This window comes from Astyanax mexicanus, chromosome 18 (assembly GCF_023375975.1).
Source record: "Astyanax mexicanus isolate ESR-SI-001 chromosome 18, AstMex3_surface, whole genome shotgun sequence".
NCBI lineage: Eukaryota > Metazoa > Chordata > Actinopteri > Characiformes > Acestrorhamphidae > Astyanax > Astyanax mexicanus.
The window spans coordinates 13,194,221-13,214,193 of NC_064425.1; the positions used below are offsets into that span (position 1 = coordinate 13,194,221).

The 19,973-nt window shown below is 37.8% G+C and overlaps 1 protein-coding gene across 8 annotated transcripts in view; it reads right to left on the reverse strand.

Moving 5' to 3' along the window:
* The window catches only part of synrg (synergin, gamma), a 63,000-nt gene that overhangs the window by 36,829 nt on the left and 6,198 nt on the right, over nt 1-19,973 (reverse strand). For 3 of the 8 annotated variants that reach the window (XM_049466839.1, XM_049466838.1, XM_049466837.1), the window contains exons 2-14: nt 19,796-19,836; nt 18,674-18,798; nt 18,077-18,204; nt 17,838-17,943; nt 16,900-17,011; nt 13,937-14,233; nt 11,820-12,092; nt 8,355-8,432; nt 6,486-6,682; nt 3,203-3,412; nt 2,027-2,160; nt 1,056-1,174; nt 145-207 (exon numbers count right to left, since the gene is read on the reverse strand). In XM_049466839.1, coding sequence (XP_049322796.1) covers nt 145-207; nt 1,056-1,174; nt 2,027-2,160; nt 3,203-3,412; nt 6,486-6,682; nt 8,355-8,432; nt 11,820-12,092; nt 13,937-14,233; nt 16,900-17,011; nt 17,838-17,943; nt 18,077-18,204; nt 18,674-18,798; nt 19,796-19,836 — 1,883 coding nt within the window. The remainder of the gene's footprint in view (nt 1-144; nt 208-1,055; nt 1,175-2,026; nt 2,161-3,202; nt 3,413-6,485; nt 6,683-8,354; nt 8,433-11,819; nt 12,093-13,936; nt 14,234-16,899; nt 17,012-17,837; nt 17,944-18,076; nt 18,205-18,673; nt 18,799-19,795; nt 19,837-19,973) is intronic. The other 5 variants (XM_007248623.4, XM_007248624.4, XM_007248618.4 and 2 more) reach the window with 4 other exon arrangements.

Sequence of the window (19,973 nt, forward strand, 5' to 3'; positions counted from 1 at the left end):
AGCAAACTAAATATAGGTGCAAAAAAACCCACCCTTAAATATGTATGGTATATATTTCTTTATAATATATAATATGTTAATATATACATACTATGAACCAGCTCTGTATTTTCCATACACTGTTAAAAACAAGAAATCGCTTACCAACTGGCTTTCTCTCTGAAGGCGGCTCGAGTTCTCTGAACACACTGTATTTATCTCCAAAATCTGAATTAAAAAACACAAAATGAACCTTCAGTCACTTACAAAACAGCGGCACAGCTGCTGTCACCAAAACAGTGACAATCAGCAGGAGAGGATTCACTCACAAACAAAGCTTTCAACAACAGAATGACCTGTCAATACAACGTTTATAGACTAAATGAATTTAGTACTATCAGCATGACAAGAAAATTAGAAACTGGAAATGGGATTTTACACAAAGCTGAAGAGGTATGCAGATGAGCCTGGATTTTGAGGAACTAAAAATGACCAATAACAATTCTAATTCTATTGACTTTCACTAGTAAAGCAATATAAAGATGTAGAAAATACTAAAGAGGAAGACTTGAGTAAAAGAACCAAAAAGAGACTTTAGTAGAAGTTGAAGTGTTCTTTAAGCTCCACACTTCAGAAAGGAAGTGGAAGTACTAAAGTATAATAATATTTAATACCACAGCATATACAGATACAGCATTTTAGTACTTATGAACAGTAGTGAAGTAAAAATAATACTCCAGTAGATACAGATCCAATATTTTACTACTTAAGAGAAGTATAATATTCTCTTAAGAAGTAGTTCTACTTCTTTAGCATAGATCTCTTGTATATGCTTATTATGCTTGCACTAATGAAGCAATAGAACACATCTAAACAAACTGAAACATTCTAAACACTACTGTGCCTTAAAATAAGGGGGGCTGTTTAAAAGTGTTGTACGTTTAACAGGGTAAACCTGAAATGTATGCACCTACCCTTAAATATAGCCTGAAATGTGTATTGGTATGTAATTAGTATGACCAAAAATTGTGTGTGTGTCTGTGTGTGAATGTGATAATGGTGTTTTTAATTGGTACCTGAGACAGCAGGCGTGGGTTCTGATGGCTGGTCCACTGACAGATGTTTGAACACTGCATACTTATCAGAGGATGAGGAGGAGGATGAGCCGGACACTGGAGTCAGCATAGCAGGAATACTACAAACACACACACAGACACACACACACACAAACACACATATTTATTATTAAATTACTTCTATAATACAATAAAGAATCTCCTTCATACAGATAACTAATAAACATGGGTTTGTAGGTCGTTGCCTATAAACCTGAGGAGGATGTGTCTTCAACACATTTCATAACTATTCTGAATTTGGGGTTTATGATGATCATCTGACTTTTCGTGGCAACAGATTTGACATTTCTAAATGGAAATCAGAAATACAAAAAATCTCACTATTAAAAAAAACCTGTCAGGGGAAAAACAGCACTGGGTTCTGTCCCATTCTGTTCTCTCACTTAATTAGACAATGACTAAAGACTCTAGAGACCAAGATACGCCAATAAACAGTAAGACCTCTGTCTTTACTAAAAGTAAGGAATAGTAGGACGCTGTATCAGATAAAATAGCCTTCCCTTCTTCCCTCCTCCCACCCAGATAATTGCTTTTTGCTTCCCCCCCATAAGCGCCGAATCTCGCCATGCAGTTTTGAAAAGTAATAAAATGGGATGAGCTTATCAGCTGCCCATTGAAATGGCTTCATTAGCAAAGATGGCAGGGCTTAATTGGTGTGTCTGGTGGATTATTACAAGCTATTACAAAAGCAAGCACTATCTGATGCTCCAGGAAAGCATGCCCAGACAGGGGGAGCTAAGTGAGCCGTAACGCAGCATAAGAAACTGATGCAACACGACTCAACAGTATTTTATGATGCTCATTTCAGAATATGGTAGACACAAACAGCGATTTCCACGTCATAACCAACTAGGCTGAATGTAATGGGAGATTAGAGTGATCAGAGACGGGCTAATTAGGCGTGATAATACCTGCTCTGTGAGGAGGACCCAACAGGAAAGGTTCCCACTGTCTCTCCTTGGAAATCTGTAAACGAATCATCTCCACCCCCTGCTTTTGGAGCCTCTTGAAAATCCTGAAAATCGTCATCGTCTGTCTTCGCCCCCTGGAAAGTTTTACAAACATAAACACAAAATAATCCCTATTCAGATGGATGGATAATGCAATATGTAGGAGAACTGATTAGCATGGGCTAAGATACAGTCCCAGACTTTGGACACACCTTTTCATTCAATGTATTTCTTTATTTATGTATTTTCTACATTGTATATTAATATTAAAGACATGAAAGTGTTTGTCCTCCACAATTCCCTGAGTGAGTAGAGAAAAAGGGACACAGATAGGGGTGTGCCATATTGTATCGTACGCAATAATATCGCCAACATTTTTGAATATCGTTAATGATATTATACCCTGAAATTTCACCCACACCCAATTATCAGATCAGGGTTCTACTTTTTGCTGTTTTTAGCAAAAGAAAAATTCACACTGTCCTCAATTCCTATTATATATCTACTAGAGACTGATTATATCCGTCCAGTATCATTTATTTTACTTTAATCCTGGATATATGGAGATATATGGAGTGCATTATTAGTATCATGACATTCTGCATCATTGGCTTCTGTTACAAATCTAATAAATTCTTTAATTCTAATATTTTTTTTAAATATCTCAGTAAGGGGTGTGACATATCATATATGCAATAATACAGTAGCAATAATATTGCAGTAGTGTATTCTTTAAATTATTTTTTTAATTCAGTGTTTTGCCATATCACCAAGAGTATCGATATCGCAAAAATACCATGAAATATCATGATATTATTTTATGGCCATATTGCCAACCCCTAGACACAGACATTTTGATCGGTGCCTTTTTGGTATTAAATTTCGATACTCAGTCCTAATCACACCTAATCACACCATGAGGATAGGCCAATCAGGATGTTCTATTTATCACTCTTCAGTCTCGCCCTTTTATCTCGCTCGCTCCATCACACATTAACGCTGCACTTACAGTTTTTAAAGTCAGCCAATTCGATTATGTTGACTAATCGTTGAAGCCCTAATGAAGACAAAAGTGTAGTAAAAAGGATTGCCCTTCCAAATAAAAGGGAAACCCTGCCTGATGGTGTTTGGGATTACCTGGATCGGAGGGAAGTTGGTGACGAAACTGTTGGGAGGTTGTGCTGGAGGGTTTGGAGGCATAGGCATGACGGCAGGTGCAGCAGGTGCCATCATGGGCTGCTGGTGGGCCAACACTGGGGGCATGGTCATAGCCATCGCAGGCAGGTTGGGCACCGGAGGGGAGGGGAACTGACTCAGGATATCCAGACTCATCACTGGAAGCCCGCTCTGAAACAAACAAACAAACAACATGCAGAACTTCAGAACTGTAAACAGTATAAATGTGACAGAGATGGTAATATAAATAAAATTACAAACTTTTCTAGCTTCTTTTATTACATAATTTTATATTTACATATTACATAACTGATGTCAAGCAACACTTTTATTCTGGAATGGACAAGCACACTGAATTTAAAGCATTATCGACGTATCGGGCGATAAATAAACACTACATCAATCTGACTTTCTGACAACTTCGAAATTGCTATTGTGTTTATTTGCCTGTATTTAAGCAAATACTGCTTTGAGAAAAAATAGGGCGAATAGGAAAGCACAATATTATATTAATACGCAGATCAAACACAGACCAGCCACAACATTAAAACCAGCTCTGTATATATACATTACGTTACTGGTATATGGATTCTGCTTGTTTCCTTGTAGAGGGTTTTAATATTACCCAAACAACATTAATCCTAGATTTTTTTATTAATCATTTGTTTAAATGAAATTTCTATTTACTTTTATAAAAAAATAAAAATAGTGTCAAACAGCCTTTTAAATAGCCGAGAGGTGTGGTGTAAAGCGCTGCCAATATGATCGGGAGATCGCTGGTTCGAATCCCTGTCATGCAGTTCGCCATCAGCTGCTGGAGCTCTGTGAGAGCACCATTGGCCTTGCTCTCTCTGAGTGGGTAGATGGCGCTCTCTCCCCTCATCAGTCGTAGGGTGATGTTGATCAGCACAAGGCGTCTGTGAGCTGATGTATCTGAACACTGTGATGCTACTCGGCAATGCTGCATCAGCAGCCGTTCAAAAAGAGGCAGTGTTGTGGTGTTGTGGCATCACTAGTGATGGGCGATATACAGCTGACCAGCAGCTGAATGGGTGGGACAATTGGCCTAGCTAAATTGGGGGAGGATGGGGGGGGGGGGTAAATTCAATTATTATTTTTAAACTGAATTATTATTTTTATAGTCTGTGTGGAAGCTTAGATAAGAGCTCAAAAGCGTTCATCAAAACTGAAAACTGAGCCTCAAAGCAAGAGCACAGATCTGACGCACTACTTCAGCAAATAATAAAAAAAAAGTGAGTTTTGCTGAATAGTCCTTGATCTAGTGCTGCGTCACGCAAGCCTGCGCCTACTCAGCTTACATGGAGGTAAAAACGCACTGCCTCTTTCTGATTAGCAAGTAGCGATTAAAAAGCAAAGCAGCCAGACAACAGACCTCCTTTCTGATAAAAAAGTGAGACGCGAGACTAAATTAGTCATTAAAGCAGACTCCCATCTTCCACAGCTATCACCCACAGCCCAGCCCCTCCCTCTGAACAGGTCGACTGTCATCATTCTGCTAAGCTGCTGCAGGAGGAACTGTTCCCTAAAGAGGAAAATTTCCATTACAAAAGACTTCTTATTGTCTGAGTGGCAGCAGCAGCGATGATGACGATGACGAAAGTGCTGTATGGCTTTGCCGGCTCCCAGGGGTGCAGCTGCTGGAGCTCCGGCTCAGGGAGATAAGACGGTTCTTGTCAGCACTCGTCGTTCACCAGGGTCACTGCTGCTTCACTTCACCACTCTCACAGCAGTATTGCTGCAACTAATGACTATTTTAGTAGTTGATTAATCTGATGATTATTATTTGATTAATCGCAATTATTTTTGGTCACGCTCTCTATTTGTACTTCCTACTGGTGAGCCTCCATCCAATGCATGTTTTACTGCACATTACTATAAAACTTTTAAGGATGTAGATCAATTGTGCAGTATATTTTGATGTGTGATGTAGATATAGTAATCTAAACATTAGTATATTAACTTATATTACATTAAATATATTACAGGAAAGGCAGCAATGATTAAAAGCTCTGTATCCAAATCAAAAAGGCAATAATACATCCTGACTAGGGATGTACAGATCACAATTTTGTTGCTTCAGAGGAAAAAAAAATAGCAATCTACATCTTTTCCACCCGATTACGATTCTTTAAAAAATGTGATCGACTCTGCATTCTCTAATCCTGATATTTGCGAAGTATCTACAAATCACTGCTGCATATGAGCATTTAAATATGTTTTACGCAGTATAAACTAATTAACAGCATTAAAAAAAAGAAGATAGACAGCAAAATTTCAAGCTTTTTCAATGTGTTTTTTAAATGAAAATTCAAATTTCAATTATAATGAAATATATAAATTTATCATACAGCCACATAAAAGGTCTTAAGGTCAAATTTGATTAATTTTTAATAAGTCCAGCCCTATCATAACACATAGCATATTGTAATGTAACATCACATGGATTTCTTTTCACTAGAACACCAACGTGATATTAGTTTTAATAAAAACATACGAATTAAACAGTGTTTTAGCTAAAATGCAGTAAGCATCAACAGATTTGAAACAGATTAGATGTAATGCTAACTTTTACTGAGCTGGGTTACTCGCTGATAGTTGTTGACAGATCAATGCTATTGTACTGGTTAAGATAGGGCCACACCGTTTGTTATGAATTGTATATCATGGCTGTATGTTATTTTGGCATGTAGCTGGTGACTATACAAAATATAAAAATAATATAAATATAAAAATCTTTACTGGAAATGGTGATAATGGTGATATATACTGAGCATGCCCAAGAGATCATCACTGTCAGAACATGAAAAATGAAATACAATCTATGGTTAAGAAAATAATTATTTAAGGTGCTGATGTTCTATATTGGCAAAAACTTAGGAATCTGCCTCCCAAAACATTACATTTTCACATAAAATTCATTTGACTGAAATATTAAGCAGAGAAAATAGGGAATTTCTAAGAAATTTAGTAAAACTGTGATGCTGACAGGTTTAAATCTATGTTGCATGACAGAAATCTAAGATACAAGGACTTTCTAAAAAGTGCTGGACTGAATTAATGGGAACAGCACTCAGAGCACAGCAATGGGACTTAACATTCTTAGGCACTGTTGGCATACTGACTTATTCGTCATGCAATAGGAGTGACTGGGCCAAGATGTAGGCCACAGTTTGGCCTAATCCACTTCCATACTTTCATAGTGACTCACAGCACTCATAGCTACCTGTGCCACTCCAATCAAGGCCAGTACAGTGTACAGCTCCTCTTTGGTCAGCTTGCCCGGCGTGGTGCGATTGGCTGAGGCCCAAATCTGACCCAGAGCCTCCCTGGGCAGACCTGAAGACATCAGGATGGGGTAGAGTTTGGCTGTGTCGATGCCTGCTGGAGTCATGGTGAAATCAAGGACCTTCTTGAACATGTCTGCACAGAAGAAAAACACAGCAGTTAGGATTTCGGTAAGGCAAAAAAAGTTAGTGTAAACAGAGTTCATGAATATTCAGGAGTATTTGGCAAACAAAAAAAAAAGGTGACTGGATTTAGGATTTCACTATTGAAGGGGGAAAAACTTTACACAAAGTCATGTGTACACGTTGCCAGATAATCCGTTAATAATCTGATTTATAGATCAATTGTAAAAATAGATCGTGCCCATGTGTACACCTCAGTCGAAAAAGAATAGTCCTAATAGTACAGTCTCTATCTGACTGAGTGAGGAGAATGCTTTAAATAAAATGTTAAATAGAAAAATAATAGTCAGAACTTTAATCCAGAGGCTTGGTGCTCTCGGCGGTGGGACTGACTCTCTTCTCCATTCTTTAATGTGCAAGTGTAAAGAACATTTTCCTTGCTTGAGAATACCACTTAAATCAATAAAAACCAACAACAAACACATCAGCTAAAAACTCAGGTAACATTCTGCTGCTCCTACTCTGACTGGACACACTGGTCGTCATGGTAACGTTTAAATTAAGTGATATTCTGTGTATGCTCATTATTTAGGACAGAATTACTTATCATGTGCATATAAACTGAAATTTATTAAGATTGCTGAATAGTCTGAACAAATAAACATTTAACTCAGATTGTATAATCAAAATAAACTCAATCGGTTTGTTTAGCCAGTATTTCCTCTAACATTTTTTAACGTTTTTTAAGCAGTGTTGACAGTCTCACATAATTTATTTAACGTTAAAAGGAGGAAATTACTGGAAAATAAATCTCTAGATACTTCTAAACACCTGCAATAGTGTAAAAGACAGGCCCAACACATAGTAGCAGCACATGCTGAAAAACACTGTGGAGCACAAATGTGGTTCTGCTCTACTCTGGATCTGCTCTAAGCTGCAGATCTTTTAGAAGGATGTATATGATGGTCTTAATGAAGATGTACAGCAGGATATCCCACAGGATTCTACAGTGGCATTTCTGGGAGTTATTCCCAATAGTGTGATCAGAAGGTCCACACCAAAAATATTTACTTGGAATATTAATTACTGTACAGTTTGAAATGTATTACAATTAAATAAATGAACTCCGACCCCACCTCCAACATTTATGCTTATGGATACAAAAGATATAAGATGTTTATCAGATGGAACAAATAACATATACACTAAGGCTTTAAAAAAAGTATAACCCATTATTTATGTGTTCATTTCTTTTTATATGCTCAGTATGTATGTGACTATAAATCACTGAGGAGTGGATTTTAATTAATTAATTAATTTATTTTTTTTTATTCTCTTATACTTTCTTTTGCTTTGAAATCAGTGTGAATAATACTGGAAATACTGGAAAAAACAGAAACCTGTAAAGTTATATTTGTATTAAATTGTATCGTACTATGTTGTAATATAATAAAGAAAGTTAACTTAATGAAAATTTGCTTGTTTGATATTTGGTTTAGGGCCTTTGGACACATTTTGGATTTGGCCCCCTCATTGCATACCTAATAAAGATATAATTCGTACACATTTTGTGTGAAGAATTAGCCTGTGGGCACACACAGACAAAAAGTCTTGGCTGGGTGATGCCATCTGTGTTAATGGCGAAAAAAGTCTGTGCGTCATAAACGTCCCGTGTTGCTAATTACCTGGAATGAGAGAGTCGTTGTAGAGCCAGGCTGGCACCATGGGCTGGATCCCCTGCTGGGGGTAGACATCAACACCTGCTTGTAGTAAAAGAAAAACAGCAGTGAGACACAGTAGCAGGGTCTTAAGCTATGCAGGCTAAGCCTAGCGTGGCTCCCTGAAGCCTACAGCACACTCAGGTACAGCAGTGCTTCACACTGGCTGGGTAGTAAAGAGAGCCAAGTGCAGATGTTCCACTGGCTCCATGCTGTTTCAGTACATTCCCAATTACTTCAGCCAGGAAGGCCATACGATTTCCAGTTAGCAAACGTAAAGGAAGATTAACCTCAGAGAATTACAGTATTATTCTCTCATGTAACACTCAACAGTAAACATCTTGTCCTGCATATGTTTCGTTTGCATCATAAAAAGTTAAGAAATAAATAAATAATTTAAATAGACATTCAACTGTCTTTTTCCCCTCGGGTAAACTTTGATAGACTTTTGCTTGATGTTTAATCAAATTTGATATTTTTTTTTTTGATATTTTTTTTGCTAGAGATAAATGGGTTCACTTCTTCAGTCTTGGTTCTTCATATAAGTTATTATATTAAGGCCCAAACCAATTTCACCTCTTGACCCTACCATTTAGCACTACCCCTCTGTTTTGCATGTTCACACCTAGGGGTAGGGTGTCCTAATTTCTTGTTAGGTTGGAGGGGTAGGTTAGGGGAGATTGGGCTATGAGAATCACTGGCAAGATGTTGAGGCAAAAACTATATAAAAAAAAAAAAAAAAAAAAAAAAAAAAAGAAAGATTTTCTTTTGTTAAAAATTTAAATAACCACTATATTACCATAGTTTAACATGTAAATCCAATTTTGTATAGCCTTTTTCTTCATAACAAGCAGTTGGGCTAGATATCTAACTTTTCTGCCGCACCTTAAATGGTGAAACAGACAGCAGAGGCTGCAGCATTTAAGGTGGAATGGAAAAAAATATATTAAAACAAAAGCTAATAAAAAATAATTTTCAGCTCCCTATCACAGAGAAATTAAGTTATAGATAAGAACAATTAATAGCTGCACCACCTGCCCCCTTTCTGAAGACATATGATTAAGTCCTAAAGTTACCTAGCTAAGGTTGCTGAACTTTAGCACTCCGCTGCTATAGCTATATGTGTATTGGGTGTTTGAACGGTTGTCCTAATTCTTAGGGGGAGTTCCAAGGGAAAGGATTACACTCCAAAACAAGGGGTAAGTGTACAAAATAGAAATGGGATTGGACCCAAGAGTTTTCCGTACTTAAATAACCCTAAACTTATTTGCTAGGGCATTGGACATGGATTTCTGGACAAGTGATTTGTGACCATGTTTTCTGTTAAAAAGTAGTGATTTAAAAAAAAAGTTAGTCAATAGAAATTAGCATGTTTTCAGAGCAGAACTAAATATCATGTAGATGACAATTCTGCTAAAAATGATCATGTACACATGCTTTTTTTTGTTTACCTACCTTTAAAAAGCAATTAAAGAAAGAAATCTAAATATGTGAAGCAAAATCTAGTTCAATGTAATTACTAATTTAAATGTTAATAACGTGATTTGTTATTTGTTTGAACAGGAAATCATGCTGCATTATTCCATTCAGGCTTGGTTTTAAATTATTCTTAATATTAGCTGTAGAGAAAAGGCAGAAGGAAAACAGAGAATCAGAGATCAGACCGAAGCCCAATCCCTATGATCCAGCATGCACAAGAAGGCCAAGTCCTTTAAAGAAGGTTACAGCGAGAGAAGGCAGAGGCAGAGCGTGAAGGGAGTCAGCAGGTAAAACTCCAGCGGATCTCCAGAGAGCAGCCGAATCTCCTCACACTGTCAGGCTGTCGGAACTCTCTAATGAGGAGAAGCTCGAGAGAGGAATGAGAAATACTCCCAGCGCTGGCAGAAGGAAAAAGACGAGGTCATTCCTTAAGAGTCTGAGAAACCCTGGAGGCTGTTACCTTTAGACCAGATCCCTTAGCCTGCCCACTGACACTCAGAAACAAGAAAGGTTATCAGCGGGGAATTGCCAAATTTGCCAACAGAAAATATTTGTCCGGAAACAGCAAAAAAAAAAAAAAAAAAAAACTTGAATCATCTATACAAACAATGGCTCATTCATTTTAAGTCATACTGCAGTATTGCCTCTAATGTTAGGATTTTGTTTTTCAGCAGTGGCAGCAGGCTTACACTTTCACTAACCTCCTGAGGATAAAAATAGCACTACCCAGGTAAGCGTATGAATAAAACTGCACTGCTGCTTTAAATCTATGACTAAAGTTGCACTGCTGAGGTATATTTAGGATTAGATTAGCACTACTGAGGTAAATATATGAATAAAATTGCACTGTTGCTGTAAATCTATGACTACAGTAGCACTGCTGAGGTATCTTGTTCTACCTAGCTAAATGTGAGACTAAAGTAGAACTGCTGACACATTCTTGATCGGAATAGCACTGCTGAGGTAAATGTATTACTCAAATTGCACCTCCTTAATAAGTGTAATAGTTAGAACACCATTAAGGTGATTTTTTTAAAACTAAGATTTCACTGTTGCAGAAAATCTATGACTACAGTTGCATTGCTGAAGTACATTTCTGATTAGATTAGCACTACTAAGGTACATTTATAGCTAAAATTGCACTTCCAATAAATGTATGATTAGAATAGCCCTACTGCGGTAAAACTTTGACTAAAATTCCACTGTAAATCTAGGACTACAGTTGCACTGCTGAGGTAGCTAGTGCTACCTGGCTAAAAGTGTGACGAAAGTAGAGCTGCTGGCATATTCAAGATTAGAATAGCACTGCTTAGGTAAATGTAGTGTGCTTTGTTGGTATGTTTGCTAGGATAATAAAACATTAACTTTCCAATGAATATTTTAAGATTGTACTTTTGCATTCACTTTTTTTCTTAAGAGAGACAAAAAAGAATTAGCCTATGAAATGTATTAAATTGTGAAAAAGTGGCAAATGTAACAAAAAAATAGTAATAAATAAATAAATAAATTGTGTTCTGTATTCAGCATTCAGTCTTTACTGAATTATAGCATATTGTTTGTTTATGGTACAAGTTTGGAAAAATAATTTTTTTTAGATATCATTGGCAGCAGCAGCTCTTTAGGATGAAGAAGATTCCCTTTCTTATTTTTGTGCTGTGCAGACTGTAAATTAGAAAATCTTCAGCCTCCAGCAAATTAATTCCACAGGTCTGCATACTTTAAGTCAGAAGAAATCAACATATCGCTGGGATTAGAGAAATAAAATATAAAAGTGTAAAATAAAATTATATTCATTACATTACTGATTCTGATGGTTTGGAAAACATGTTTTAGTAAAGAAATCCAGATTTGAAACTTCTAGCAGCCCTTCATGATTAGTAAAAGTGAAGAGTGAGCGCAACTGAAAGGACGGGAACGAAGAGAAGGATAAAATGAGGCGAATTATCTTCTCACCACTGGCATCAGACACCTGCTTAGGAGGGGTTTCTGCTACTGGTGGTCTGGAAGCAGGTGTGGGTTCAGGGGTTCTCTCTACTGTGAATGCAGCACTGAGGTCATCCGAGGAGCTGCCCCAGTTACGGGCTTTGGAACTGCTGTGGAACTGAATTGAGACCTGGGCTCTGGGTGCAACCTCAGCAAGGGCCTGCCGAGGCCTAAAGTTAACCAGGGCCCTCTTGTCGGCCGATAAATCACACGATGAAAAGAGCTTCTCCTCCAGAGACGGGCCTGGAGAACACGGTAAGAAATGGCTGCAGCTTCAGGTGGAACCACTTAGTTTACTCATTATTGGGTACTAACATAATAAATATATTAAATGTCCCATTTTTAACATTTACAGTCTTTTCTATGAGAAAAGCATCATTTAAACACCACCCCAAAAGCAAATTTATCTTTCCAAAATATGTAATATACACACACCGACATGCCAAACATCATGGAATAGGAGCTATCTAGTATCATGTTAAATGGAAGCTAAAGAACACTGCACTAACCTGCGGGATATACAAGCTGGGTCTCCTGCAATGAATGTGGATGTAATTTCTGCTGAAGTCTGTTCACATGGACAATTCTAGCCAGATGCTGCCGGTCACAATCATTACCACCCGCTGTGTTGCCCACTGACAGTGCTGATGCCTTCTATAGCATATGCCTAGAGCCCTATGAAATTTATATATATATATATATTTTTGGCAAACTTTTATTTTATTTTTTTCTTAAATTCATTCATCATTCATTCATTAGTCATTATCAACCGCTTTATCCATTAAGGGTCGCGGGGGGGTGCTGGAGCCTATCCCAGCCAGCATCGGGCGGAACCTTTCTTAGATTTTATTTTTTTTTAAGAAGACAAATATAATTTATCAAAAAATCGAGTAAATGGCAATTTTGTATATATTGAAACTACAGCATTTACATTCAGCAATAGCAAAAAATAAAAAAATAAAAATTAAAGGCACATATATTATAATATTTTATCTCTTGTGCTGAATAAATACATGTATACCTAGGACTGTATCTGGGCTCTTCTGAGGAACTTTTTTCTGAGCTGTCGATCGATTGCGTAACTCCATTTGTCTCTTTTTTTATGAATAATTGCTGTTTGCTGTTGTTTCTCTATTTTACTTGGATAAAAGCACTCATATTGCAAGGAGCAGCAACAGGAGCTCCTCAGATAAAGTGCTGTTTCCAATTCTCTCCAGGTAGGAGTCCACAGAGCTGAGCTACTTTTACTCCAGTGTGTTAGCTTGTTATGCTAACTGGCTGGCATTAATTAGCAAGCTGTGCCAGTATGCTTATTTGGCAGTGCTGTTCTACAAAGCTCTCTACAGAGCATCTAGTGGTATGGGGAAATTAAAACTACTTTCTTATGCACCAAATTTACATTTTTAATTCTAAATAAAAAATATATGCTGTACAATCGTTTCCCTCCAGAAAAATAACAATCAAAGTGTCCTGACCTAGACGACTGACCTAGGAGAAAGCATCTTTTGATTAGCTTCCTACAGATGAGAAACAAGCGAGCTTTAAAGTGGTAAATGTTCCTTGCAGACACGGCTGACTGCTGTTGTGACTGTGGAACACATGGTGAGCTCATTCAGCAGGAGACAAATCTCTATGTTATCATGTTATCTCCCTGTCAGCATCTGTAGCACCAGCAGGGCAGCAGAGCTTCACATACAAACACTGCATGCTGTCAATCCCCCCAGGCCTTGTCACACTAACAACATGACATGGACTGTGGCAGACCCAGCCTGAACATGCAGCCCTACCGGCTAGAATAGTCCATGCAAACAGAGCTATAAGCAACTCCGACAAAAATCACATTCAAATCCACATCCACATTCAATGCAGGAGGTCCCACAACCATATACCCCAGGTCAGTCCAGCAATCTGGATAAACATTTCCTGATCAACTACTTTGGTATGTCAGTGTATTGATACAGCGCTGGTTATAACTGAAGCATCAATCAAAATTATTTCAGGCACGTTATCAATGTATGAGCGTGACGAAGAATGAAGAAACAACAAAATAATAAAACATAAATAAGAGACAGTGAAAGAGGAGTTACCTTGGAATGCAGATTGGGAGCTGGAGATGACAGATGAGTGTGGGGGGGCAGTGGAGGGGGGCAGAGAAGAGGTGAGGGGGTGAGGAACAGGGCCAGAAGAGGCGGAGCCTGCTTTTAGGGGCGAACTACTGACAACCGAGGAAGAGGATGATGGAGCAAGGGAGGAAGGGGGAAAAGAGAGGGAGGAGCCACTAACAGGCCCCTGCATAAAGTCACTAAACTCATCATCATCATCATCCTCTGCAAAAGCAGGGGGGAGTGACTGAGGGGGGACAGAGGAGTGAGATGGCGATGAGTCTGCGAACACACACAAAAAAAAAAACAGAAAAGAATGACAAAGAAACAACAAACACAACACCAGTTACAGTGACAGTGATGGAATACATGAAGTAAAGTAAAGTATTATGAACACTTAGAAAAATTGTAGGGATGTTCCAATCAAATCCTGTAATTGGATGCTGTTATTGGACTGGGTGTATCGGCCATTTTAATCCCAGACTAGTTCCAATCAGGGTCTTTGTTTTATCCTTGTGTGTTCAGTGCGACATCTGGTGGCCTTAAGTTGCTATTAATGGGCATGACTGCCGAGCCAGCAGCACTGAGGAGAGTTCTCAGAAGATAAATTACAGGGTTTAGTTAGAATCTGCAGTTTTACTATTTTGCAAAAAAGCTCACATAGATCAGTCCTACTAGATTATAAATTCAGTTAAGAATCATAACTACATGTGAAAAAAATGCCCTAAGACATTAAAACACATTATCATGCAGTACTTTTACTGTCACTAGTCACTAGTAAAACTAAACCGATAATTCCAGAATGTCTCTCATCACATAAAGGGCAAGTCTCCCAAACAGTGATAAAGTCTTAGACTACACAGCATTTCAATGGCTTAATCTCTGTCTGGAAATCCAATTGAAAGATATTTTACTTCAGTATTAATCAGAAACACCTCTTATCTCTTAACTATTATGGCTGCATTGTTCTGTAATAATTGGACCGGTATCGTCTGATACTCAGCAATAAGGGGCGAGGATCAGATCGGGGACAAAAAAAACTGAATAAATAACAGGAAACTGTACTTTTTCCAGGATGTACAGAACCAGCTTGCAAATCATGTCCGTTCTGCTTCATATAATGAGTTCCGTGCAGTGAAGCACACTCTAAATGAGAATGAGATCTATATAGGGCAAATGAGACCAGAGAAGTAGTTCTGACAGTCAACTAGAAAGGAATTCAAGTGATGACAAGCTCTTCACTGTGCATACATAATGAGAACTGAACGTACAGAAGAAACAGAGTGGAAACAGAGAGGGATAACATAAGAAAAGGAAGTTTCTACCAGTGTATTTTAGCCGGTGTACAACCCCAATTCCAGGGAAGTTGGGATGTTGTGTAAAACATAAATAAAAACAGGATATGATGATTTACAAATCCTTTTTAATATATTCAATTGAATTTACTACAAAGCAAAGATATTTAATGTTCAAATGGATAAACTTTATTTTGTTTTTTGTAAATATTCACACTGAATTTGATGTTGTAAAGAAGTTTTGGACAGGGTCAACAAAAGACTGGGAAAAGTTGAGGAATGCTAAAAAGAAAAAAAAAACCTGTTTGGAACATTCCACAGGTAAATAGGTAAATTGGAAACAGGTGAGGGTTATGATTGGGTCCCTGAAAGGCTCAGTCATTTACAAGCGAGGATGGGGTGAGGTTCACCACTTTAAGCGCTTTTCCACCAGTTCCGTTCAGACTCTGCGTTTTTAGCTGGTCCGCTGCTGTGGCCGAATTCAGTGCCCCAGTCATCTGGTTAGCTGACCTACTGCCCAGCACACTGTCATCAGCACATCATAAAACACCGGTACACTCCCCCAACCACCTCCACTCCATTTTTAAGCTTTTTTAGCTGTTTATCACTTGCTCTTTCGTGCAAACAAATCCTCCTCTAGTTCACCATAGAGTTTCTCCTTCCTAGTTCTCCCTTCAAGCTTATCCTGAAACACCGGAGAACACCAAATCCAGCAGAACACTGTGCATTCTCAGACACGCCCACAGATGTCGCCACGGTTCGCGCTGAGAAACCTAATGTTTTTTGGTTCCCGCTGCGAATGAACGTTCTTGGTTCTGAAACCTACTTTTGTTGGTAGAAACACGGCGAACGGTTCAAAATTAGGTTTGGGAACCAGAACGGTGCCGGTTCCATGTCGGGGGAAAAGCACTATTTGTAAACAACTGCATGAACAAATAGTCCAACAGTCTCCCACTGAAATATGTGGAGCATTACGAAGCGCAAAATACAATGACAGAGACCCGGACTGTTGATCAGCTGAAGTTCTACATCAAGCAAGAATGGGAAAGAATTCCATCTACAAAGTTCAATTATTAGTGTCCTCAGATCCTAAACGCTTATTGAGTGATAAAACAAAAGGTGATGTAACACAGTGCTAAACATGATCCTGTCAGACTTCTTTACAACGTGTTGCACAAACAAATTTAAAATAAGTGAGTATTTACAGAAACCAATAAATTTTATCCATTTTAACCTTAAACTACTTTTTTTTTGTTTTTGTAGTGAATTCAAATGAATATAGGTTAAAAAAGGATTTGCAGATCATTATTTTCTGTTTTTATTTATGTTTTACACAACGTTTCAACTTCACTGGAACTGGAGTTCTATTTTGAGAGCAACCAAAAAAAAAAACCCCACTCTGGCCCAGAGCTTCTCTTCAGCACACTTGTTCTGGTGTCATGTCAGTTATAAGCAGTAACAGAATAAATGTACACATCAAAGAGACAGACTAACATCTACAGACATCCCTCAGTAAGGCTCATTTAACCAAGACTGACAGCAGCACAGAGGATCTGCTATTGTCACACTGCATGACTATTCAGACTATTTATTGTTACAGATGACAATATGAGTGGGCGACAGACAGGAAGGAAAGTGACACCAGAAACATACCTGGTTTCTTAGATTGTGAAGAAGGAGTGGGATGCATCTTGGCATCTCTGCTGAACCCGTCCAAGTTCCCTTTGATGGCTTCTAATGCGTCATCTCGACTCTTCTCTCCAGTCTGTGCAGATGGAAATAGTTAAGTAAAAGATTATATTATAATATGAGTTATTTTATTATAGAATAAATGTAGATTACAGTTGAGGCCAATGATTTACATACAGGTGCAGCTAAAAAATTGTGAATATTACTAAAAAGCTGCTTTATTTTAGTAATTCAGTTGCATTACTTAGATGTATTACATACAGAGTGAACTATTTTAAGCATTTATTTCTTTTATTGTTGATAATTTTATTGTTGATAAATGTCTTACAGCCAATGAAAACCTAAAAAAAATCAGTGTCTCAGAAAATTAGAATATTATATAAGACCAATTGGTACTTTTGGCAGTGTGGGCAGTGTGCCAAGTCCTGCTGGAAAATGAAATCTGCGTCTCCATAAAGGTGGTCAGCAGATGGGAAGCACGAAGTGCTGTAAGATTTTCCGGGAAAACACTGCACTGACTTTAGACTTGATAATATAACACAGTGGACCACAGTGGATAGTGACTTTTGGGGTTTTCATTGGCTTTAAGCCATAATTATCAACAATAAAATAAATAAAACACTTAAAATAGATTGCTCCATGTGTAATACATCTATGTAATATATGAGTTTCACATTTTGAACTGAATTTCTGAAATAAAGTAAATTTTAAAGATACTCTAATTTTTTGAGATCCTGCTCACAGAACTGGGCATAATTCAGTATAGTTCAGATTCAGGTCAGGACTTTATGTAAGTGTGATACAGGTCACTATATCATGACCATACAAACCCTGAAATATGGTGATAAGAGTTTGTAAAGTGGTAAAAATTTTGATAGAAGGGGTTTTAAAGTCTGTCTCACTTTGGGTTTGACGCTGCTCAGAAGACGAAGTTTCTGTTTCTGTTCCTCAAACTGCCTCCTTTTTCTGTCCTCTTCCAGCATGCGCTGCTGCTGCTCCAACCGCTTTCTGCACATACACACACACACACACACACACACACACACACACAAACACACACAAAACAGATGACAGTGGGGTTTAGCAACCCACACACTCTCTCTCTTTATCTGCCTCTGAAACTGAACAGAAATATGCTTACTGGTGCTCCTCTGCCATCTGTTTCTGCAGGTCAGCTGGGTACTGTGGTCCCGGGGCTCTCATGCCCATAAACTGTGGCTGACCCATGAACTGCATGCCCGGCGCCTGCATCCCCATGGCCATCCCACCCTGCAAAAAGATGCACAACATATTAGTCAAATTTACTACACTATTCACCAGCACAAAAAAGCATAAAAAAGAGTCAGTAATTGTAGAGAAGAACATTTCCACAGTATTGAATGAAGTACAAGCCCTAGCAATATTATAAATCACAATAGAGGATTTATGAATTAAAATATTCAGATGCACCTTAAAAGCTGCAGCCTCTGCCATCTGTTGCACCATTTAAGGTGGAATGTGAAACTTAGCTAGTTAGCTACTGAGACTACGAGACATTTTCTTTTAAGAGTGTTATGAAAAAATGGCCATAAAACATTGAAACTACACATTAAACTATGGTAATATAGTTGGTGGTTAATCATTTTAAAAGAAAAAAACTCAAATTTGTCAGTTTCCTTGGTTGCTTGTGCTGCACCATCTTGTCAGTGATTCTCATAGGCCTTTGTTTTAAGTAAGCATCTGAAAAATTTCAGATTACCTGCATGGGCATGGCACCAGGAGGCATCTGGGCTCCGAAATTCATTCCCATCATGCCCTGCATGTTGGGCTGCATGACCGGGACCATGGGGAAGCCTTGCTGCTGCTGCTGCATGGGCATCATCCCTGTCAGAAAACAAAGGGTCACAAAACATGATAGGATTAGAGACCTAATACACAAAATAAAAACTTTCAATATTTGAATTCTGGGGGAAAGAAACATTTACACAGAAGTACTGACAAAAAAAAGCACAATGAGCACTGACTCCACAAATACACACTTAAACAAGTGTGTGTAGAAACACACTAAAAAATAGGATTATACAGAGGCTAATCTGGCCTCAGTGGGTCAGACCAGTAGCTTAAGATAAGCACAGTGAAAAACTGTCCCTTCCCTTAAATGTGCTTATCAATAAAGAAAAAACGGTTCTATTAATACACAGAAGACTGGCTGGATTGTAAGCAGGATGCAGCAGTCTTATTTTTAGCACAGCTAATTTTAGCAATAAGAGATGTGAAGATGGAGAATATTTAATAAGCAAAAAAACAAGTTCAATAGAAAAAAACAGTAACCTCACAGCACACAGTGAAGAGACTGAATACACAGACCAGAATTATAACAAACCATATCGGCTAGGAATGCATGATGATATCAGAACTGTATCATCGTTGGCCGATAAATACTTTTTTTTTTTAGTAATATTTCTTAATATAATATTTTAAACCAATATTTGCTCACATATAGTGCTGGGAGGTATGACCAAAAATGTATATCACTGTATTTTTCAAGATTCTTACCGTTTTACAGCATATCACAGTATTTTTTGTTTTATTATTTATTTATAGTTTTTTGCATGATTGGGCTTTAATACAGATTTGCGACTGTGAGTACATATAATATCACACATACAATTGGCTGACACTGGCTGCAATACTTCATAATTCACTGATTTTAAATAATTCTATTTATTTTATTTATTTATTTTTATTTATACTGGGGTGTCTAGCCTCTCTCCAAGTTATAGGGGTGTAATATCAGACATAGGCAGTGCCCCAAAATTCCCACCCTATCAGTGTATCCATAATATAAGCATTTCATAATAGAAAAATATCAGTTTCTTACCTTGTGGTGGTCCAAGTCCCCCTCCAACAGGGTACATAAAACTAAAGAAAGAAAAAAAACAAACATCAATTAGTTTACAGACCAGTTCAGGACTTCCTAAACTATGACATACTGCTCTGTTAGACTGAAAAACCTCTACGTTTCTTTTATGGTGCCTATTCTGCCTTTTTATTTCATC